Below are 24,436 nucleotides of genomic sequence, written 5' to 3'. Positions count from 1 at the left end.
TTCCTTACCTGGTTAGATCACATATGATAAGGGGTTTCAAAACATTTGTGTACAGCTCCTGTGGCATATATTGCTTAAGCCATACAAGTCACACCATCCTGAATGATCCTGAACTGTCCAGCACATCAGACAGTATAATGGCATGATCCCCAGCTTGTTTTTTGGCCTAAGCAAACCAGATCATCCCAAATTATTTCCCAGGCACAGTTCAGTAGCCTGCACAACCCCAGGACAATTCTTAATGAGCAGTCCACGAGCAGCTACCCTGTTTTAGTCTGAAAGTGTTTAGCAGCAGATACAGTGTTAGTGCCAGAGCACAACTCCAGGCACGCTAAAATGTAGCTTGTGTGAATACTGACTGGACTGTACTGGCACAGAGGCTGCTTCGTAATTTTGGTTTCTACCTGGGAAAAGATGAGAATCAGCAAAGCACATCAAGGCCAGCATTACCAGGATGACACACAACTTCATTGTACGTCCAGCTCTGCACATATTAAAGCATCTTTCAACTTATTCCATGGTTTCACTTATGAAGAGTGGTCCATTATTAGAAAAGGGGCTCATAATGGTACAGTTAAATACCCTACTCATACTATTCTCACGGAAATGTGAGACTTGAACGGAATGAATTAACATAATTAGGAAGAGACCTGGAGATGATGGTGGAAAGAAAACTACTTCAGATCCAAGGAATAATACTGTACAGGGGATTTCTAAGCACTCCTTTTCACAAACTGACCAACTTTCAGAGTAACACACCTATAAAAACAAAACTGGTGGAGATCTTGAATTATATTTTTCATGAACTTGGGCTGGACCTGTCAATAATGATAATCCCTCAAGTAGAAACTCCACAGACATATGGACATAGCACAGCTGAAGCAACCTGACAGGCATTACTGGAAAAAGAAAAAAAAAAAAAAATCACACAAAGATATTTGGTTCACAAAGAAACAAGAAATACCCAACAAAAAGACAAAACATATAAAACCACCACCACAGACCAGTATTTTCAGAGAATTTATTTATAGAATTATTTCAATTTGGCACACATTTGGAAAATGCTAATACAATTTGGTGGGACAACAGGAAAAATGCTGGAGTGCTGCTGGTCCTTTTGAGAGAAAAAAATGAAATGTGAATTACAAATAAGGAACAATTGGGTTAGGAAATAAGATTATCTGAAAGTGGGGTAAAGCAACTGTAGATCATAAAAAACTGAAAGACTCAGAATATCTGGGATGATGTTTCAAATGTAGATTGAAGCGGCCAGACGCAAGTTTAACACAACCCAGGTTGTTTGCTCTATTAAAAGTTGAGCTTTTTAGAACTTAATTTGATTTACTGTTTCTGTTTTATCTGGCTTGTTTCTGCTCACAGTGAGTTCAGTGGGAATGCTGCTACTGAGTTCAACAAAATCAGGCCTTTCACAGAGGGTCAATGCAGCCTCTCTAATAACCAGTGAAGCTCTACACCCAGGAGGCCACAAATGTCAAATGCTTGTAACATTACAATGAAAAATTGTTTTATCTTCTTTTTGTGTGTTTAACTTCCCATTAGTCCATTTGCATCTTCTCTGCATGTCCAGTACCACTAATCACATGAACCCCTCTAGGTTGCCATTATTGTGTTGGCAACTATTGCCCTTGTGGTAGAATCAGCACATTGGATGTTGGTCCCAAACATTAACAGCTCCAGGATGAACTGGATAGTTTACTGTTGGGGCCCTCTCATTCTGTGATTGTCTTCACCTTTGATCTCTCACTTTTCCATATTGACTAAGGAAGGGGTAAGGATCAGAAAGGAGCAGAGAGGAAGAGCAAAGAGGGAAAACTGGCCACTAATTACCAGCTCCAGAGGGAGCTCCAGTAGGAAATCAGATGAGCACTTTCAAACTTCTCCCAGAAGAGCTGAAAGAGCTGATTGATGTGGCATCTGAAAACCATGAAGTGTAAGGCTTCATCAGCTTCTCAATATGAACCATGAGTAGCACGACCTGCTTGTAGGGTGGGAAGACACTTCCAGCAGGTGCCAGCATTTTGTTGTAAGAGCTGCAAACAGAAGTTGTGGTTCACAAGTCAAGCAACTGAGTCCTGAGAGTTGGCACATTCATGTCTCATTGAGTTACATTACGGTGAAGGGGCTATAGTGCAGTTTTATCATTGAGGATAGCAGATCAGAAGATACTACTATCAATGACATTTTGGCAAAGTCAAATCTGTAACTGTTTGTGTGAAAGGGCCTAAACATCTAAAACAAAGCATTGAAGAAAGGCTCAGCATGAGTGGCCCGACAGAAAACCATCCATTCAGGCTCACTTGATTACAGGCAGTCCCTTGCACTCTCACCAAGCTTGGGTTTAAAATCCCACAGGCATTTATTTATGGTTCATTGAATCTTAACTGTATTACTATCTAACCCCTGAAAGACAAGGGAAATTAAATGATCAATGCAATTTAAAAATCAAGGAACAGAAATAAGTGTTCTGTGCTATAATTTCTTCAGCACAGCCATCTGCTTCTTTTCTCTCCACTTCTCTAGTTTGCTCAGGAAACAGATCTGTGAAGAGGTTGGGCATAACTGGGGAAACAGTACCCTAGAAAAGCAGTTTTGCTCTGGGAGAAACTGCAACTGGAATGACATGTATGAGACAATGAAGCAGCCAGTCTCTGCTGGCATAACACAGCAGAAGTGCAGCACAACACTCAGTCACTTCTCATTGCACTGTTCTTGGGGGATATGGACTCCTGGTTTTACACTGCTAACCCACGAGTATACAAAATTGCACCACTGTTGTACAGTTCCAACAGACAACAGGATGCTACAAAGATATTGGAATACATGTATTGATAAAAAAACCAGCAGAGATAAATTCCAGTGCTGACTCCACCCTCCCCTCCCCTGAGCTCCAGCCACTGGCCATTTAAAAAAAACAACAAACAATAAACCTCTTCTCCACCTCTGAAGCCAATTAGAAAAATCTTCCCACTCTAACAACCATGAAGTAAAAGCAAATGTACGAACCAACATCACTAGATGACTGCAGCTTCACCTATACGGTTAATTCATTACCCATGTAAGCCATTTCTGCTAAGTATTTTCATTATTATTATGTGCTCTGTAGATTGGAACAGCTCTTATATAAGTCCATCTGTAAAACTCTGCCAAACAGGTTAATCTCAAAACCAGTTAAGTACAATATTCAACCCTTTTATTTCCATGTCCATTTATTTAGAAAACATTCATTCAAGGAATGAAAGCTAGGACTCTTGGTACAGTACTAGGTATCATTTATGCTACCATACACTCTTTTTAGCAGAATGAAAAAGAGAAAATACATATGGTTTTAGAATAATTTCACTTTCAATTACCTTAACCATAATAGCCACTCAAAAATATCCATCACTGGAAAATCAATACTAAAATAATACATTCTCTTACTTCTCTTATTTGGAACCAGGATGATACCACGATTTTTAGAAAATATATACTTGTGTAGGACCCACCTAAACCATGCAATTGTTTTAAGTAGCATCCCTAAAAATTGAATGACAGCTTTATGTGGAAATGGTTAGGATGCAAAGAACAATGTTCTAGCCTAGCAGTGAAATACAGGTATGGTATGATTTCCTATCCCTCTGGGCATAAGCTTAAGTCACATCCACACTGCTGAGACCAAACAAGTATTTAAGCTAGAATTGCAAAATGTTTTAGAAATGAGTGTAAACATAGTCAAAGAAATAGGACATACTAAGCATTAACGCTATACAAATAACACAGTGCACTGGCACACGTGCACTAAGCCAGCACTTCTGAATACCTGCTGGTCTGTGTAAGAGTTACATTTATTGCAAAATGACATCAGAAACTGACAGTCACCAGCTGTTTACCTATTCTCATACCAAAGCAGCTACTTTTTCAACTAGACTCAGAGACCCCAAGCACCACATAAAACCTCAGCTGTGGGAAAGCTCTATGAGTTCAGGCTCTGCTGGAAGTAATCAACTGGGCACTGCACTCTCACCTTCTCTTCAATTTCACAGGAAGTGAGATTAGGCCAAAAAGGGTCTCCTGTGAAAGGTACTGAATGCTGTGATCCATTGCAACAGAGCAATTTAGGACATAAATGGGTCCAAACAAGCACAAGTCTTACTAATGGAAGACTAGGCTCTTTTAGCTAGCACATGGGAGGAAGGGAAGGGCTTTTCCTAAGGTATCCTCTTTTCCCTCAACTAAGATGCAAGTAAGCCCTGACACATTACATAACAGCTATTTTTCATTTCCCATACAGAAGCTAAGTCTGATCACAGCTTATGCAAGAAAGTGACAGAAGCATACCCAAAATAAAAGCAGTCACATTTTCACAAGGTAAGTTTACACATGATTTCAGTCTGAATCTAAAACCACAACCTGCCACAGCCTTTGTCTTAATTGCCTATTTAAATATTGTGCATTCAATCCCTGTGACACAATTAGGTTTTTATACTAGGCTAACTAGGGCTATTTCTCATATTTAAATTTTAATCTGTCTTCTTAAATAAACAGAAGAGCTTATTTTTTTTTTTTAATTAGGCTCTAAGACATTTAAATCAGCCTTAAAAAGCTGCAGTCTTCTTGTGTATTACTAAACCCTTGATAAACATCTGGCTTTTTATTCTTCACTGAGCTTTGGAAACTAAACAAGTTTTTTGAAATAGATCAGATCCTTTTAAAAAAAAGGGTATAATCACTTAATTGTCCTAGCATATAGCAGTTCATTAAATTTAAGAACTGGAAGTAAAGTTGCTTTGTGTATTATCTACATATGTAAAACCTATTTTCAAAGAGCAGCAATAGTGTTAACATTAGAAAAAACATTTCCTAAACAAACTACCCGTACCAAAAGGTTAGTAGAACTAAGCTTCAGTCTACTTTGCCAGTAAGATTGAGAAATAAAAGGCTGTATCTGTAGTGCTGCAACAAATGAGAAGATCTTCTGGAAATGTGAACTTCAGCTAGAAGTTAAAATCAATGTCTAGACACGCTCCACTACCGATCTAGGGTGAAAAACCTCTTTTTACTCAGAACTGCAGTTCTGATCAAAAGCATGAAAGAAGTCACTAAGAATAAGGTTTAAACAACCCAAGCTTATACTGATTAAACTTCAAATAGAAAACATCTGTAATTAAAAATTTTAGTTTTCTTGAGGAGAGAGGGAAGCTTCTTTACTGATAATTCAAAAAACGGGTACATTTTAACCTTCTGAAACCCCTGACGGGCTGCAGAGAACAACAATGCAGATGGTTACGTTTTTGCAGGTAGAAGTCCAGAGGTTTTAGAGGTGCAACAATTTGTCACTTGATATCAAAGAACTCACATTCTGTTGTGTATACACTGGATTGAAAAGAACATTTTTCAGTAAAGTTTTGCAGACCCTGCTGTACTTCAAGTGCCCCATGTTCTTCAAACTTTCTTACATGTTCTTCAAACTTTCTTAAACAGATTCAAGTTCTGATGCTCTCTCTCTCTATACAGATTATCACAATGCACAAGCTGTTTGGGATGGCTCAAGAGCTTTCTGCAGAAAAGAGTGCACCTTAAGCTAAAAAGACAAAAAGTTATTTCCCGGGCTGTTGAAAAATTGCTGGTTTATATCTCATGTTGTAAACAGAAATAACCAGTCAACTTACTAGTTCTGTTAAACCCATTCTCTACAACTCTGTTCAATTGAAAAAAAAAACAAACCCACAACAAAACAAACAAAACAACAGGTACTGAAGGAAGAGGCTGCTTCTATCGGCACAAACACCAAATGATGAACAAGTCCTACATTAGAGAAAAATCTAGCATGCATCTTCAACACTGTACACAGAAAACAAGGACAAGAAGTAACTGCTAAAAACTATACAAGGAAATGCTGCCCTCTTTTAAAAAGCTATATGGAAATAATTACACTGATTAATAAAACACCAATATTCACAACCCATCTGAACTAAAACTGGTTTACATCTCCGGGAAAGAAGTCAAAATAGTACAGAACAATTTTTTTTTCCTCTTAAAAAGCAGGAGTGCCACACTGTCAAAGATAAACTGTTGCTGCATATAGATTTGAATCAGCCTTGTGCTTTCCATTCAGGGGATACAGAACATGAGGTCATGTTTCCTGATCAACTGTTCAGAGTTATCAGAAGCCTAATTCATCATGGAGTTTCTACAACTATAGTGAGATGTAAAAGGTTTCAAGAAATTCCTGTGAGAAATACTTAAGTTACTTTATGAAAAAATTTGGATTTTTCTTTAGTTCACCTACGTTCACTAATATATATGGTATATGCACCTTAAGTATGAGAACTGCATGAAAACAGTCTGAAAAAAATAAAACATAGAAACTGATGTGTGACGCCATCCGTCCCCTTCCTACTTCTGATTATTTTATTTTATTCTTTTTTAAATACCACCACTGACGAAACCCGATGCAGGATATAGTCCCCAAACCCACACCAAGCTGCTTTGCTTTGCTGTGCATCTTCCCCAGCAGGTTTTCATACCTGCTTCTTCAGACAGAGCATCTGGAAGCTACAAAAGCACAACTTGGTACTTCTCCATCAGTCATGTTTATTTGTGTGATGTTTTTTCCAGATCTGGAAGTTTTTCAATTAGTGCTTTATGGTTCATGTTGATACTGGCTATAAGTCCTCCCTCATTGCCATCTGAGCCAGTGTAACTGATTTCTTCACCAGTCAGGGTAGTCATATGGCCACCCAACGCTCTCAACACTGCATTTCCAGCACATATGTCCCACTTCTTAATGTAGGTGACATGGATATACACGTCAGCTTCTTCTTGGTTCTTCTCAGGCACATCAAGGAGGGCCAACACTTTATAACCTAGAAGAAATGGGCAGAAGTAAAAAAGAAAAAAAAAATTAAACCAAGTTTTCCTGTAGAGACACATTAAAAGAACAAGACCAGACACTCAAATATAGTTCTGCTCTTATATTTATGCACTTATCTCTCAATCCCTGTATCATGCTGAAGTCTACCTTTTTCTTCCTGGTTTTTATTACAATTGAAAGAAGAGGCATGCACCACTCTAATAAAGCAACTCAGTACAGGGCATTCCTCTTTATCATTCATTATGCAGTACAAAGCCATTGCTCAAAACAGTATTCTATCTTTTATGGAATATTTTTAGTTTTTCAGTCTTTGACCAATATTCTTGTTTCATTAAACTGTTCCTTTCTTTATCTCATACAGAGTCAAACCCCAAAGAAGATCTGCTATGATCAAATACACTTACACTTTCTTTGTCATAAGAAGACTTGCTCAGATTCAATAAAGAACCAATGCAAGATATTCTTGACTAAAGAATCTCTAGGGGAACTCTGGCTTTCCACATTAAAGACACAGTAAGATACATTTCTGTAAAATTCAAATTTTGCGTGGCTTTTCTCAGACTTTAAAACTGCTAATGCTTCACACTAGTGCCTCACATATTTGCATTCTGTCAGTAACACGTGCAAAGATATTGTGTAAGTCAAAAGTATGCTAAAAATCTTTTTGAATTCAGTATGAGGCAGATAAAAACGGACTATAGTGACACTAGTTTTCTCTTTTGACATAAGCGCAAGAAATAGCACCAAACTTTCATGGGTTTTTTCTTAGTGTTTTTTTAAACAAACATACTAATAGTTAACTGTTAACAACCAAGAGATTCTCTTCCGTGATTCTGTCTGTGGTCACACAACCCTTTTTCTCCCACTGAGGCATCAGTGACTTCAAAGAACACACATTAGTCTGTTCAATAAAAGGACCACAACAATATCACTGGTCCAGGCTAAGAGTCACTAACATGCTGACTTGTGAATAGCCTGAAGCCTAAACTAAGGTTGCATCTAGGTCCCTAGACACAGGAAAAACTGTGTCCCTTTTGTCAAGTGCTTGCTTTTAGGGATGTGAAGGTCAAAAGGCAAGAGGAAAAAGAGGAGATGCCACAGATACATCCTTCTCTCTGGTAACAGCTACAGTGTTAAAACATTCAGAAGCAATAAAATGGATAGGATGCTTAAAGAATCAAACCTGCTCCACCAGCGGGGATTATCACAGTTTTATTTCCAAATGTCTGACGTGCAACCTGCTCAACTTTTCCTGCATGGGAGCGGGACACAATAATCCTTGGAGTTTTCTCATTGTAGGAGGAACGAGCTTTTATATTCGATCCACCATCCACCATTGCCCATGCTACAAAAGAAACACAAATTCTGCTAAGATTTACAAAAGAGAATCTCTGTTAGGTGTGGAGATAAAAGGATACTTATTAAAAAAAAATATAATTGATACCTCTGACTTAGTATTTCTCCCTGCTGTAAAAGAGAAAGTTAGGGCTGACAGAGGAAGGGATGCATACCCACATGTGCACACAGGTGGAAGAGAAACAGCCTCCCACACACACATTTATGCATATGACACCATACCATGCCAGCTTTTCTTATGTGATACTTCAGAAAAACAGACTAAGATGGAAAAATCACAAGTAGCAATCTTTAGAACTCGCAATTGGAAAGCCATAGAAGTTAAAAGGATGGCTCCTTGTCAGAAATAGTTCCAATATTACCTCAAATAACATTTTTATACAAGAACAAAAAGCCCCACTATCCTTCAAAGCATATAACAAAAACGTTATTGAGTCATTCCGCTCAGAAGGATAGTGATGCTAAGGAAGGAAATGGCTCAGGAGGATAGCAATGCAAAGAAAAACATTCAGTGTTGTGTTTCAGAGAACTGAATTTAGAACACACAACTTCCAACTTGTTTCATTGTGAGGTTCAAAGCCAAGCTTGGTAGGTGGCATCCCCCAGCTGTTAATCTGACATTTACTCAGCAAAGGAACCAGCAATTTCATCTCACTAGAGGGTGAGATTGTATGGCAACAGACTGAGCTCTGTGTAATAACAATGCTGACTGCCCTTTATCACTTTGTATTTGTGGGGTACTATTAGGAACAATCCTACGCATAACTTATTGGTAATTCCAGCTTGGAAAATGAATACTTGTCACACAGAATGACAGAATTCATTGCATCTCATCTGATGCCATGCCTGAACATTTCACACTTCACTACTATTAAAGGAGATAAATTACCAATATTACAATGCTAAAACCCTGTTTCTTCAGATAGATATTGATACACAGAAAAATGTTCAAAACCCTCCATGATTCTTGCAGCATACTGGAATACAGCACATACTTAAGTAACTAGAAATTAATTTCATATTTAAAGACAGTAAAATATTTAGCATAAAATATTGAGTGTTCAGTGGGTCCAAAAAAGAAAACAAATACAAAATACATTTATTCACTTGGTTTTTGTGCTAGATCTACTGCACAACTTCAGCACTCTAGAGGTCAGTATTGCCTAAGGCAAAATGTAAACGGAACTTCTTGTTCCAAAGACATAGAAAGACATGAATACTTAAATTACTTTGAAGCTTTCAGAAGTGCACACACATTGCCAAACTTGCAGCAATGCTTGCTGATACACCATTAATACTAAAGAATTAATTACTTCACAGTTGTGGCACTAAAAGCATGGCAGATAATCAATAAGGTTATGCTAGACAGTCTTGGCTGTTACATACAAACAGTTGCCATTAATATCTTTAATCAATCTTTGTTATTCACACTGAATAAACATCAGCTCCTGGGTATAATATCACAGACCCAAGTCATTCTGCTGAATGAGCAAAGAACTCTTTTCTGCTAAAGACTAAAAGAAAATGTAAGACTGGTCAGGATTTACAGGTTTAAATTTTTTTGGTTTTCTATAAGCAGTTTGACTGAAACGATCTTAATTCCTAAACATATTTTCAGTTTGTATGCATTTGTATTAAATGCATCCTTTTTATGTTAAACAAGAACAGCAGTTTCATTTGTGGTTTTATAGCACAGTACACACCTGCAGCCCTGATTGTGAAGTCTGCAGCAGTGCTCTTTTGCCAGAGGTACTATTGTCTCACTGATACCTAGAGATGTTATCTGAAACATTATATTTTAATTAACACTATGACTGATGATGATGGAAATATGTGAAGGCATGAATGTACCTGTATATGACGAGAATGGCTTGTGTATCACTCCTATTACTGGTTTACCATTTACAGCCACACAAACCATTGTTGTGACATACTGTCGAAGATCCTCTGTGGGCAAAACAAGAAAGTGAGCAAGTTTACAATCAGATGCCAAGAACAGAAAAAGAAAACAGACAGGAGATTATAGAAATGTTGTTCTCTGAAGATTAGTCTGCATTCTGCCTCTTGCAATTATGTAACATTGAAGTATTTTCAAATAACCTTGCAGTTTTCAAAAGACTTTTCAGTTTTCCAGCAATTTTTCCTGTTAAGTAGATGTAAACTATACTACCAGATGTAATACTAACAGCTGTGTCTTATGCAGCCCGTATTTTCATGGAAATCTGTGCCCCCTTTCTTTGCCTCACCTCCTATCCTCTATTGGTTCAAAAGTGATAATTCAAACACCAAGGAACATTCACGGGAAAAGGTGAATGAAATATTCACCAAAAAAATCTATTTACTCTGTAGTACTTATCAGCAAGAATTTTAGTTTAGATTGCCTTGAACTTCTTACGTGACATCCTAAAAGATTTGAAAAGGAGGCAGACTGAATTATACATGCCTTTTTAAAAATTATAACAAAAAATTTCTTATATCAGCTTAAATAGAGTATTTTCTTAGTATTCCCCTTAAATAAACAAAACCAAAAATCTAAGATAGTCTTGCCACAGTAATAACTGAAATAAAGAAATGTGTAATTCCAGTAGAATCCATAACTGAGTTACCATTTATTATAGCAATTACTTAGTTGTGAAAAATACCAAAGTAATTTTGAGAGCTGGAATATATAAAAGTAAATGCTGTGATGTGGGAACTATAGAAATTTCATTATGCAATTAAAATCACACTATCTTTGACATAACAAACTTTAACAAGAGATGTCATTTTAAATACTTACTGTTTTGTCTCCAGTATAAAAGGCAGACTCAGAATTACACACATGATTTGTCAACAAGAATCAGCTACCTGTGTATTCTTGTGTAGCATCTAATGGATCGATCCAGACAGTAACACTCTCTGCTGGAACCTCTTTAGGCTGTATTTTTTGCTTTATGTCTTCAGGAATACTGCGATCCCAGGGGACTGTCTCCTGATCAGCTGTATCAACACGCTCCTCAGAATTTATCTGCAATAGGACAACAAAAGTAGTTGCATTAACTTATCTGACACAGTCACTGTAGTATTCGGGAAAATTACAGGTTTGCTCATATTTTCTCTTTCTTCCTTCACCTCCAGCTCAAAGTCCATGAATTACTCATTTTTTTCAGTAACTCACAAGCTATTACCATCATGTTAATAAGCAATGGAAAGCCACAATCCAGAATTTTACTATGAACCACACCACAGCTGGACATTGCTGCTTTGGCTGCAACTCTCCCTACTGAAAATTCCCACACTATGAATTGCATTTTTAAAAAATCAATATTTAAATGCAGTTGCTTCAAAGACCACAGGCAGAACATTTGACTACGGAGAATCACAGAGTATACAGATAGTAGGGGTATAATATCCAATTTATACAGATCAGTAAATGCAGATTGAAATGTGCAGATACACTATAAACAGGTATTCTGCAGACTGTGTACGACTTAGACAAGTAGGAATCTTAGTATATATTTATTCCTGCTGCCAGCATTGAGTTACAACTAGGAATCTAAGCAGCTCAACTGGATGCTACCACTACACAAACATGAACAAATTAGTAACATCCCATATCTGTCTTTAGGGCAGGCTGGGCTAAGGTCCTAAAGATGGCCCATGAAGAACAGTTATAAACAGCAGTCAAAGGTCACATTTAAGCCTGTTGTCACCTGCTGCCTAGCTTAATGAAATTTTTTCCACGCCAGAGGGCATTTCAGTAGGCCATATAGAGATTGGCCCAGTAGCAGAGCACACAGCATCAACCTGTTGAATGGAACAACGTTCTGTAAAACCCAATATAACATCACGGTGACTACAGCAGCACTACGTTTTTGGATCACAAAATACTGTATGTAACAAACTCTCATGTTACAAAATATCGCATAACCTGGCAGGAAGAACCGCTGTTCCACTAATTACTCAGCAAGATGGTGACGCTTATGGCTTAGATGTATAGGTTACATGTCTGAAGTTGAGTGTAACCAATCTGGACTTTTAGGCTATTTTAGAACGTGAAGAACACAAGTTTTTTTATTCTTGCTAAATTTAAAGGTGTCTCCCTCTAACATAATTTTAAAGGGTTGCCAAACTGGGTAGCTCCCAAGCCCAGTCAAGGCAAAACAGCAGGTGCACATGGCATGCAACATATCTGCTATCTAGAACCACCAATTTCCTTTTACTTGCTGCAGATAGAGTCAAGGTGATAGTTCAGATTCAAGTATCTGACTCTAGGAGCAGATAAGTCCCTTCTGACTAAAACAGCTTATTACAGATGTTGTAGGCAGGTGACATTGAAAGACAATGAAAATGAAGCAGCTAAAAGACGATGTTTGAATGTGACAGACTTTGTAAGGCTAAGATTTTTACATAATTCACGTCGTGACAAGAAAAGACATCACACACACCTCAACTGTAACAGGTATTTAGAGAAGAGTTGAGTCACCTTCTCCAAGAGAATTCAAAAAGAAAAAGCAAGCAGCACTGCAGCTACTCCAGCCATACATCATAGGTGTCTTCTCACGTAAAACCAGTATCTGAAGCACTGTATGCCAGACACAGAGCCCTTGAAGTTGCCGTGACATTTACAAATTAAACATCTGTCACTGTACAATAAACCTGATGATTGTGTTTTCCCCTAAGGAAAATGGTGCTGCAAAGTCAAGATGAGTAGTTTCACAGACTTGGCAGCCTCAACACAGCCCCCAGGCAGTTTAAGTTCCACTACAGCACATTACATACCACCGTGAAAAAAAAAACATTTCCTCAACAGAAGAAAGAGGCCTCCAAAAAATTAAAGGGTTGGAATCAATGCTCAAAAGGAAGTGTATCTTGTTAAACCTGTTGTTACAGTACACAGAAAGTCTGAAACTTTCTGAAAGGTATTGTTTTCAGAGAAAGATCTCCTAACTAGTCTAAATTTTGCAGTGGTGGCCATGACACTGCAGTATTTATAATGCTTATGAGAAGACTCTTTCAACAGCCATAATTATTCTGCCAGGAAAAAAAAATGGGGAAATAGTGATAAGGTTGCAGAGCCATCTAGAGAAAATAAATAATAATAATAAAAAAAAAATCAACTGGGTCACTAGTTCTTCCATTTATATGACCATTTACTCTGTAGCTGTGGCTAAATACTCCACAAATAACAGAACAAATAGAAATGCATAGCCTTTCCAAAATATGCAGTTATTAAAATTATTTGTTGTTAGAAAGTTACAGTATAGGTTTTGCAAGACAGAGTTGCCAGAGAATCACCAACCCTTAACATTGGGAAATTGTTTTATACCTCCTTTTTTTTTTTGTTAAATATAGGAGAATATGTTCAGAAAACATGTCTGTGTTAATACAATGTCCCTTCTTACATGTTGTTCTCATTCACTGGATGCCTCCAGAAGCCATGACCTTATACTTGAAACATTTCTGAAGTGACATGAATATGCAGTTGACTGCATTCCCAAATCTTCACTCACAAATCAGGAGCAGCTATGGTAGAAAGATAATCATACCACCAAACATTTTAGAAAATAAAACCTGTTTGAGCCAGATGCTCTGAGTCAATTAAACTGATACATTAGTGTAAATAATTATATAATTATAAAGTTTGCATGCATGCTATCATGTACAGAACTTGGCCTACTCCTAAGAGTCAGATTTAGATAGCAACCCATCATGCAAGAACTCAAGACAGCTAGCAGAAGACAGGAATAAATTGCTATTTGGGAGTTACCTGCCCAACAGCTGTAACTATGCAAGTTCTGGAAGGTGCCCACTGACACCAAGCTTAAGTACATTTCAGCAATCCTCCCCAGTTATGATTAAAGCAAAAGCTCTCCTCACAAAGAACTGCATCAAACACAGAGGTTTAATCCAATATATGTAAACAGGTGCATGGAATACTGCTGAAAGGTTAAAAAAAAATCATAAACCAGGCAGTCTGGCTGCATCTAGACAGCACAGAGCATCCTCAGACTGAGCCCGTGAGGTGCAGGAATTCCATAAGGAGCAAGGGATGCTGCTCATGGGAGCCAGCAGCAGATGTCCAATGGCAACACCAGGATCAGCCCACAGTGCATCTTCCAAAACATCCAGGTGTTTCCAGCCTTCAGAAAACTCTTGCATAGAGAACACTCCCCTCCAGCACATTGGAGGCTGGAATACAGACCTGCTCAGGGACACAGGAAGCAACTTCAATGTCCTGGATAAATGCAGTGCTCTTAATAAACAGTCAACAGTCCTGAACACACAAAGACTTCAGGGAACCTCACAGTGGCTCTTTGTCCTGTGTGGGGATTCTCCCTACCAGCACTTCATTGTGTCTTTGTGGTAGCTCATCACCCAAAAAGCCTGCTTGAATACTAGCTAGGTGTCCGTGGCATGGTGCACAACCTCAGGCTTTTTCCTGGTTTAAAAGAGTAGGACACAACTGCAGTTTTGCCTTTGAATTCACCCATTAAAGACAAATTAAATGGAAAAAATATGCTAAAAAAATAAATAGAAGCTTCTTTCAAACCCATAGGTGATTTTTTAAAAGCATGCGTGAGTACATGCAAATGCAATGCTTTTCTTAGAAAGTGTTTGGTGGTATGTGAATTTGTTTTACATTTAGTACTCCCCCTTCTTCCCCACATACTTTATACAGCCCAACATTCATTTTGTATTTTAATATACAAATAATCCAGTATCTTGAAAAAGACAAGGTTGCACAGCTACCTATTCCTGAGAGCATCAACATCCCTGTCCTCTCAAATCCAAATCTTAGTGCTGTTTTATTAGAAAATCAAACAACACATATACTATCATACTTGTATTATAAAGAAGAAGTACTCATTAAGATACTCAAATTAAAAAAAAAATAAACACAAAAACCCACCCCCACACACAAGAGTACAGGTAACAACAAAAGATAACATTCACTAGTGAGAATATGAATGTAAAAGCATTCCAGGTATTATACTGCAAGAACAGAGACTGGAACATGTTGCCTAGAGAGGTAGTAGATGCCCCATTCCTGGAAGAGTTCAAGGTCAGGTTGGACAGGTCTCTGAGCTACCTGATCGAGTTGAAGATGTCCCAGCTTCTCTTCTGGGACTGACTGCCAGGGGGTTGGACTAGATGGCCTTGAAAGGTCTCTTCCAACCCAAACTATTCTATGATTCAATAGATAAGTCTATTGATTTGAATGTGAGCACGAAAATGAAAAGCCTGGAGGCCTAGACAAAATAGCATGCACAGGGGAGCATTAGTAAAACATTAATAGATGTTTGTCTGTTTTGTTAGTGCAACAATGCTGCGTGACCTAGGCAGGCACTTCACTAATGATGATGCATTGTAAGCATTACGCATACCCAAGAGTCAAACTTAACTTTGCCATCTGTATTCACCTGAGTGGAGATGGAGGAAAGAAGTGGAGAGACAGAAGTAAATCCAAACATTTACAAACAATAAGCCAACGATGATTCCAATTCCTTCTTTCTGGCTGACTGAGATAAGTCCTCTGTGGACAGTAGAAGATATTTCACACTACATATATCCTCTGGACTAATGTGCAGAGCAACTAGTAAGACTTCAGATTTGTGTCTGTCCAACCCGGTGGTCTTCTACAATGGAGTGACTGCAACAGTTGACAAGGAAAGATTAACTGGTGTGGTCTACCAAGACTTCTGTCCCTACCTAGACACGGTCCCACATGACATCATCTCCAAATCAGAGAGACATGGATTTGAAGGGTAGACTATTTGGTGGATAAGGAATTGGATGGATGGATGCCGCCAGAAAGTTGTGCTCAATGGTTCTACGCCCATGTGGAAGCCAGTGACGAATGGTATACCTCAAGGTTGTGTTTTGGGACTGATCCTCTTTGAAATCTTCAACAACTACATAGTAAGATCAAGTGCAAGCACACCCTCAGCAAGTTTGCAGATGACATGAAGCTGAGCAGTGCAGTTGACACAACAGAAGGGACACCATCCAGAGAAACCTAGACAAACTTGAGAATTTGGCTCACAAGAACCTCATGAAGTTCAACAAGCCCAAGTGCAAGGTGCTGCATCTGTATTGGGGTAATCCCAGGCATGAGTACAGACTGGGAGATGACCTCATTGAGAACAGCAAAATGGAGAAGGACTCAGGATTCTAGTCGATGAAAAGCTGGACATGAGCTAACAGTGTGTGCTCACAGCCCAGAAGGCCAACTACCTCCTGGGATGCATGGCCAGCACGTAGAGGGAGGTGATTCTTCCCCTCTACTCTGTCCTTGTGAGACCCCACCTGGAGTATTGCAACCATCCCTCAAAGTGCTCAAGGCCAGACCAGATGGATTTTTCAGCAGCCTGGTCTAGTGGAAGGTGTCCCTGTTAATGGCAGGGAGGTTGGAAGAAGATGATCTTTGAAGTCTCTTTCAACCCAAACCATTCTACAACTCTAGGATACCCACAACTACACACCTTGAAAGTGTACTGACCTATTAGGTGGCTGCAAGGAACTGTACTTGATTTGCTCTTACTTGACTGTGCTTCTGGGATGTCACAACTCAGGGGACAGAGGTTCAACAAGCAGTCTTTGGGCCTTCTCACACTTACAGACCAAGCCTCACCCCTTCAACTCCGTTGTTGCATTACACCAAAAGGCAACATGCCCTTATACCCACTGCACTACCAAGTCAGACTGTTTTACCTCCACTGGCTCTGCTTCTCTGTTTTTTTCCCCAAATGTATCAGAGGTGAAAGCTGTCTCAGCTTCTCACAGCATCTGTACATACACAAATTGTGTGAAGGAATCAGATGCCAAAACCTCTGAATATAAACACCCACTCGACAAGTCAGGACATAAATATGCACAACAGCAGAGCACTCTCCAGGAAAGCAAAAAGCAGTCAAAGCACCATATTTCCACAGTATCTGATGAAAGTGTCTAACCTATCCTGGTTATGAAACAGGGCTCCAAAACCTGTTACAGAAAGAAAGGATGTGCATTCACACCAATACCTAGCTCTCAGGCAGCCAGGACCATTCATGATCCCTCCCTTCCAACTTTTGAACTTGGAGGTGGTGAGTAGCAGTTTTCACTATGAATGAAAGCTGCTTCTTGAAAGCTTATGCTACTTGACTTCAAAATGAATACAAACTTGGAAATCAAAATATCACTTTTTAAGATTAAAATACCTTTTAGCTTGAAACAATTTGAGTAGTAGTGTCAAACACTGATGCCAGTATTATCATGCACAAATCTGAAGTGAGTTTTAACTGGGAAAGCAATAGAAAAGTTTAGATTCAGGACAGCAGCAAAACTCATAAAAAGATGCTCAAAGAGAAAGACTGGGATAGAGGAATACTTCTACCACAGTCACAATAAAAAAAAAAAACAACAAACAAACAGGAACAAACAAAATGAAACTCTATTCAGTATTTACATTAGAAAATAAGACATATAGTTAGTGCAACTATAGAACACAATTTAATGCACTGGTCAAAAATAAGCCAGAACAGCTCAAAAAGAAACTGTAGGACAGAATTAAATCAGAGAAGTAAGACTGAAGTCTTCATCCTGTGAAAATAATGCTAGTATAGTGCAGAATCAAAATTGCAAAATTGTGTGGGTCACTTTAAAATTGGCTTTTTCACAGTAAGAGCACAGAGATAATGTGGTTGAAGTGCAAGTTTAAGGAACATGTTGTCCTCTGTCAATCACTCTTGCCTTTGTGACCAAGTAGGGCTGCTCCTTCAGATGTGCTGAAAATGGTCCATAATGGAAAGTGAACCAGGGTATTCCTAAATAACCTTTATTTTATATTTTCACCTTGGATACATTCAGTTATCAAGCTCCTGACACTGACCCCTGGACAAGCCACGTAAGAGCCTGAGGCATGCTGCTGAGTGAGATTTTTAACCAGGTAATGCCACTGAAACCCCAGTATCATGAGATCGTTTTTTCACAGAAGCTCTTCTGAGCAAAGCACACTAGTGTTTCTGGCCAGCCTCTAATTGAATTTGGAAAGACTACCTCTCCAGTCCACTCTCCCCCCAGCAGCAGGGCTGGCTCAATCATGTCCTTAATCTCCTCACCTAATTCCCATCCCAGTCCTTATTGTAACACCACTGTAGTGTAGCACTAGAAATAAATAGGGCTGCACGGAGAACCAACAAGGAAGGCAGAGAAGTAACCCAGAAAAGATAAACAAGATGAATAAAAAATGAAAAGAAGCAGAGGGGATGATTACAGCTGGATCAGAGCTTTAACTCATTCTCAGCATGACAAATGATGAGGACAACATACTGGTGCAGGAGCAGTAAATACCTCAAGCCTGTAACTGCAGTTAAGAAGAGAAACTGCTGCATATATTTTAGTATTAAGTATATTTTAAAATCAACTGTACAGACATACCTCAGGGAATACATGTGCAAATATTCACTGCTGGATGTTGAGAGCAATCAGATAACACTGGGTAATACCCAAGTTAGAAATAAGTGACTTGCCCCTTCCTCCCTTATCTTTGTCATCCCTGTTTCTGAGGGATATAAAAATAAAACACCACCACTCAATCTATTGCACAGTGATAAAAAAGAATTGATCTGCTCCTCTCTGGTCTTACCTAACATAACTTTGAGAAGTCCTGAACTGCATCTATTTATATCAAACAGAGCAAATGATGTAAGCAGTGTAGTTCTTCTTCCTCTGTACAGACAACACCTTTATTTAAAAGAACAAAGGCAAAATATTTCCTGTGTGGTTTATTTTTCCCCTAAGATTTTGACCGGTTTTTTATAAATCTTAGTATTGTAAGACTTTTCCCAGATTTATTTCAGCTTCTGCAAGTGAGATGCCTAACTCATCTATCTTCTCTTAATAACCACACCTTAAGAGATCTGCTCCAGACAGACTGTTTACCTGCTTTCCCTTTCTGTGTCCAGCAGCACAAAAGAGGGAACCCAAGGCTGCTCACTGACAATTTTATTTCAGCCTAATTACTTCTCCCCTTGGCTATTCTGAAATACTGAAAAGCCATGGTTATTCTTAAGAATGACAGAATAAAAGCATGGTTTGGGCTGGAAGGGACCTTCAAGATAATCTTGTTTAAACTCTCCTGCCATGGGTTGGGACACCTTCCACTAGAACAAGTTGCTCAAAGCCTTATCCTGCATAACTCTGAACAGTTTCATGAAGGGGTCATCTACAGCTTCTCTAGGTAACCTGTTCCAGTGCCTCACCACTCTTGCAGTAAAGTGTTTCTTCTTAATATCCAATCTAAAATTGCCCTCCTTCAGTTTAAAGTCATTCCCCCTTATCCTGTCAGTACGTGCTCTTGTAAGAAGTCCCCCTCCAGCTCTCTCATAGCCCCCTTCAGCTACTGAAAGGTTGCTATAACATCTCCCCAGAGTCTTCTCTTCTCCAGACTGAGCAAACCCATTTCCTTTGCTGTACAGGCATATTTTAGCACCTGACTTTTGTGCTGGTTCGTCTTCTCCCTGGCTTCAGCATTTGGCACCAATTTAAATACTAAGGTACCTCTGTTAGGCTCAAGGATTTCATTATCTGAGAAAATCAGCATTTAGTATAAGTTCACTCTTGGAATTATTTCAATTTTGTTTGACAGCTTTTATTACCAGCATCTTCTTTTGCAAAAAGAGGGGATTTATTTGACTTCAACGTCTTTTATTCTAGAGTGTCAATCTGTACAGGGAGATAAGGCTACAGATATAAAGTAAGTTACTTCTTACGAGATGCAATTTTATATCGCCTCAGAAAATCCTCTGTAATCCTTATACTCACACCAAAACTGCAGCAGATCTGTTCTATGAAAGAGCTGCAGCTTTAGATGTGTTGTTCTGAAGTTACAGATGCAGGATTTGCAGATTGAGATAATATCTTGTCTTTGCACCTGAGAAGTGTATATAGTGTGTATATAGTAAAAGAAAGCTTTTATTTTGGTTTGGGCAAATGTTTATAAATACATCTTCATCATAGACTTTAAGAGACAGAATGTCTTATTAGTATATACAGCTTAGTGAATTACTTTTTAAACAAATGATATAAGTTGTTATTATCCACATCACTGACTTAGGACAATAAACATCCCAGAGCTGATCTGTCAGACTGAGTAATACCTGATCACCTGAAAAATCTGTCAAACACATTCTTCCTAGACATCCTCAATGCTCAAGCTCAGTCAATCTAAGGAGGAGTGGGGAAAAGGGAAAGACATATACCTGGTATTTACCAGTTCCACAGACCTACACACACATTTTTGTCTTCATACTGGTTTCAAGAACACATCTGCATTTTATAAAGTGCCATCTACTCTTAAACACTAGCAGCACAAGTCAGCTGTAAAAAAAATGAAAAGCAGTACTGAAGTTCTTTAAAAGCAGATGTCTGAAGACAGCACCCTCTAAGAGAAAGGCACACAAGTCAGGCTGTCACTGCTAAGAATCCTGTGCACCACAGAGTTCGCACATGTGACCACAGACACAGAACAGTTCACTGAGCTCTTCAAGCCCAGACCAAAACCCAGTCTTCTCTAGAAGTACAGGCAGCTCTTATATCTAGATTAACGAAGTCCCTCTGCCTGTGAAAGGGGAGAAAGCAAACAGGTTGCAGGCTATGACCCACATAAACTGTAATGCCAAGCTCCGTGAGGACACTGAATAATAAAAGAGAACAGGGCCTGCGAAGTTGGTTTGTCCCTGACATACAGAACCTTCATGATTTTTCTGTAAGGGAAGATTCATCACATATCAAGTTCATTTAAAACACTGAAGAATTTGTTGTTTCCTTTAGACTTCATATTCAACAGGTTCTTTACAACACTTTAAAACCCCACCAACTCTAAACAAACAAAAAAGTCAACAAACAAAAAACAACACACTACCCTGAAGAACTTTCAAAACAGCCACTGAAAACTCACTGTGCAATAACTAAACAACCAAAATATAAACTACTTTTTCTCTCAACCTGTCCAGGAGAAGCACGCAATCATCACCTTTTAAATCCAGATTTAGGGGTTTCTAGCCATTTCAAATGACTGTGAAAAACTAAGGAATTTAACATCAAGAGACAGCAGTTTGCATTTACTGAAGAAAAAGCAGAAACAATGCCAACAAAACCCAAAAAGCCTCAAAGTATAGTTTTGGTTTGGGTGCGACTTGAAGCTTTAGACCCAGATTTCAGAAGCGAAGGAGAGCAGGGAGGGGCGTGTACACCTCTGAAAGCAAAGTAAACTCATTTTGCCCACGTAGGCAGTGCTCCACAGCGTGACACAGCTGTTAACTTACCTGCTGTCCCACAGTCACGACAGATAAACACTGTTATTGTGGCGCTATGTTCCTAAACCTCAAATTCGAAATCGCGTCTCCCCGTTCCCGGCTCTCCCTATAACCGAAGGCAGGAAAGACAACTACGAAAATAACAGCATTCTTAATCGCAGCACCTTAACGATACCCGGGATTTGCGCCGTGAAATTACCTGTATCCTTAACCGGAGAGCGCATAATCCACAACGGCGAGACTCGGTGTTTCCCCCACCCCCCACGCCCGTATTATTTCGTACTGTATCGCCTCGCGTGGCTTCGCTTACAACACGCACCAACTCCTTCCCCTGTAGCCCAACACCGGCGGCAACAAGCACGAGGTGGCACTGCCACAAACTCAGCGTGAGGGGAAGGAAAAAACCGCAAACCGAGGGCAGTGCTTCCCGCCAGGGGTTACAGACCGGAGAGGCGCCGGTGGCGAGCAGCCCAGCTGGGGCCCCACACCGGTGCTGGTGCCGGGGGGTGCCAGCCCCAGCATCCCCCGGCGGGAGCTGGGCACCCACCTGCACGGCGGGGAAGGCGCTCTTCAGCAGGTAGAACATCCTGCGGTTGGACAGGAGGTCGCCGGTCGTCAGCTGCTCCTCGGCCCCCTCCCGCGTCTTCCCCTTCGCCTTGGCGTTGAGCACGTTCCCCTCGCGGACCCGCTTCACCTCCTCCCCGCCCCTGGCGGCGGCCAGCACGGACACGGCCAGCAGCTCCCGCAGGTCCACGGCGCCGCCGGCCGCGGAGCCCTGCGGCGTCTCGGGCCCGGCGGCCGCCGGCTCGCTCAGCATGAAGAAGGCGAAGCGGCCGGCCAGGAAGCCGGAGTAGAGGTGGTAGAGGACGCCCAGCCCCAGCAGGCAGAATACGGCCATGCCGAGCGGCGAGAGGCGGATGCCCATGGGGGCCATGGCCGCGGCGCAGGGGGGCGCGGCGGGACGGGCGGGCGGCGGGACCGGGCGCTCAGCACAGCCCCATGGCAGCGCCGGGGCGCTCCGCTCCCTCTGCTGCGGCGCGGCCGGACCGGCTCCACGCTCCCCGTCGGGGCGGCAGCGCCGTCTGTATCCGGGTCAGGCGAAGGCGGAGCCCGCGGCTCGCACTGAGCATGTCCCGCTGCCCGCGGGTGGGGCCCGGCGGGAGGCAGAGGCATCCCTGCGGTACCTGCCGTGGGCAAGCCGGGCAGCACAGCCTGCCCCTCGCGTGCTGGTGCTCCTGAACTGTGTGGTTGGGGGGGATTTTTTTCCCCCCTCTCATCTCCTCCTAGGCAGCAGGTGCGCCACGAACCCAGAGCGGCCGAGCCGAGGGGGCTGCCCCAGCCCGCGCCGCAGGAGCCGGAGCCCGCCCGGCACGCTGGGAAGGAGTTTTCTGCTGGAAGTCGCTGTTGGCGTAAATTGCCGCTGAATTTCTGGAGATGTGCCGGTTTTTAGCGGTGCTGAGCATCAGTACCAGGCATCTCCTGTTACTGTCATGCTGGTTCGGGAATTTCGGGACTCTCGGACCCGGTGGAAAAGGGAAGGGCCACGAAGTTGAGAATTCCTCTCATTCAGTAAAATGAAGCACATCAAGCTGTTTTCTCGGCCAGGGAATGTGCTGAAGGCCTACCTGTCTTAATTTATACTTTTTCTTCGACGTTTTCTTGTAGTAGTGTGAGACTATGTTTGTAGCCATCTGGGGTGGGAACTGGGAAGAGTCTGATTTTTGTCTGTTCTCATTCCTAATTCTTTCTAGTACTTTTGAGTAAGTTAGAAACAAAATAATCAATTCAGCATCATTTGAATTAATTACTTATTGTTTATTCAAGCAATATTCATGTCTGTTGATATTCAGGTTTTAGAAAGAGTCCTCGGTAGTGACTCTAGGAAGAAGTAATTACTAGGGATTGTGCATTATAATTATTTTTCCGGGATTTTGTTTTAATTTTTTTTCAAGTGTTAAACTTATATAATCAAGAATGTGAAAACTAGGAAAGACCAAAATTAAGATTGACTTTGCAAATTGAAGTTGCCATATCATCACCTCTGTGTTTCTGTTTTAATGGCATCTGTAATTATGTGGTTACATACCAAGTGTGCTGCAGGATCACACCCTATCAGAAGGGTACCTGTATGTGCAGGGAGTGAAAATTAAAGAAAGGATATTAGAACAAGAAGACATTCAGTTTGAAATAGGATTCAAGAGGTTGATTTTACTCTTAGCTATGCTGGGATTAAACATTATGTGTTAATAGCCAACAACAGGAATGTCCATGTTTTTCAGCTTCTCATTCTTTTTAAGGTAAAAGTTGTTGGGTTTTGGTGTTTTCCCATGTAGTTGCTTCTCTGTCAGAAAAGGGGCTTGAAAGTACACTTTCCTTAATACTGAGTTCACGATTCAGCATTTCATATAATAATAACTAATGGTAAGAAACTATGCAGCAGTACAGGGTTGGTATTAGACAGAGCTCACTTGTACTAGTAATGAGCTATAAATGCAAGACTTTACAAGCATGCATAGTTTTTGTGTCCCCTTTTAAAATACTGGGCAAAATAGTTAACAGCTGTGCTGCCTGATGCTATCAGTAACAGTTTATGTGTGTTCAGTAAACTGGAATTTTAAACTACTGTTGGAGGAAACCCAACAGGGGAAGGAAGAAAACCTGCAACTTTATGAACTGATTTCTTACCTAATGGAAAGAAAGTAAAATACTAGGCTTTTTGTACCACTGACGTTTGCAAAGACCTTACAGAGGTACAGAAAATTAATGGATTTATTACTTGCTGCTTACATTTTTATGCCTGCAGTAAACATAGAGAGAAAATATTAACAGTAATGTAAGCTGTGAGGAGAACAGTGCACAGAGGGCTCCTTATTTCCGTGATACTGTATGTACCATCTGTGCCATGTTTCAGAATAAACAGTATTCA

General features: G+C 40.3%; 1 protein-coding gene across 1 annotated transcript; it reads right to left on the bottom strand.

Moving 5' to 3' along the window:
• Nucleotides 1–1,007: 1,007 nt before the first annotated feature.
• On the bottom strand, nt 1,008–22,586 carry BPNT2 (3'(2'), 5'-bisphosphate nucleotidase 2). Its single transcript, XM_050311994.1, has 5 exons — nt 22,058–22,586; nt 11,078–11,237; nt 10,082–10,177; nt 8,058–8,219; nt 1,008–6,866 (listed from the first exon to the last, which is right to left on the bottom strand). The coding sequence occupies exons 1-5, from the start codon at nt 22,442–22,444 to the stop codon at nt 6,595–6,597; spliced, it is 1,077 nt and encodes a 358-aa protein (XP_050167951.1). The 5' UTR covers nt 22,445–22,586; the 3' UTR covers nt 1,008–6,594.
• Nucleotides 22,587–24,436: the final 1,850 nt, after the last annotated feature.

The sequence above is a fragment of the Myiozetetes cayanensis genome, unplaced genomic scaffold, assembly GCF_022539395.1.
Source record: "Myiozetetes cayanensis isolate MyiCay16 unplaced genomic scaffold, myiCay2020 scf1, whole genome shotgun sequence".
In the NCBI taxonomy this organism is placed as follows: domain Eukaryota; kingdom Metazoa; phylum Chordata; class Aves; order Passeriformes; family Tyrannidae; genus Myiozetetes; species Myiozetetes cayanensis.
This window is presented reverse-complemented; position numbering and strand designations above follow the sequence as displayed.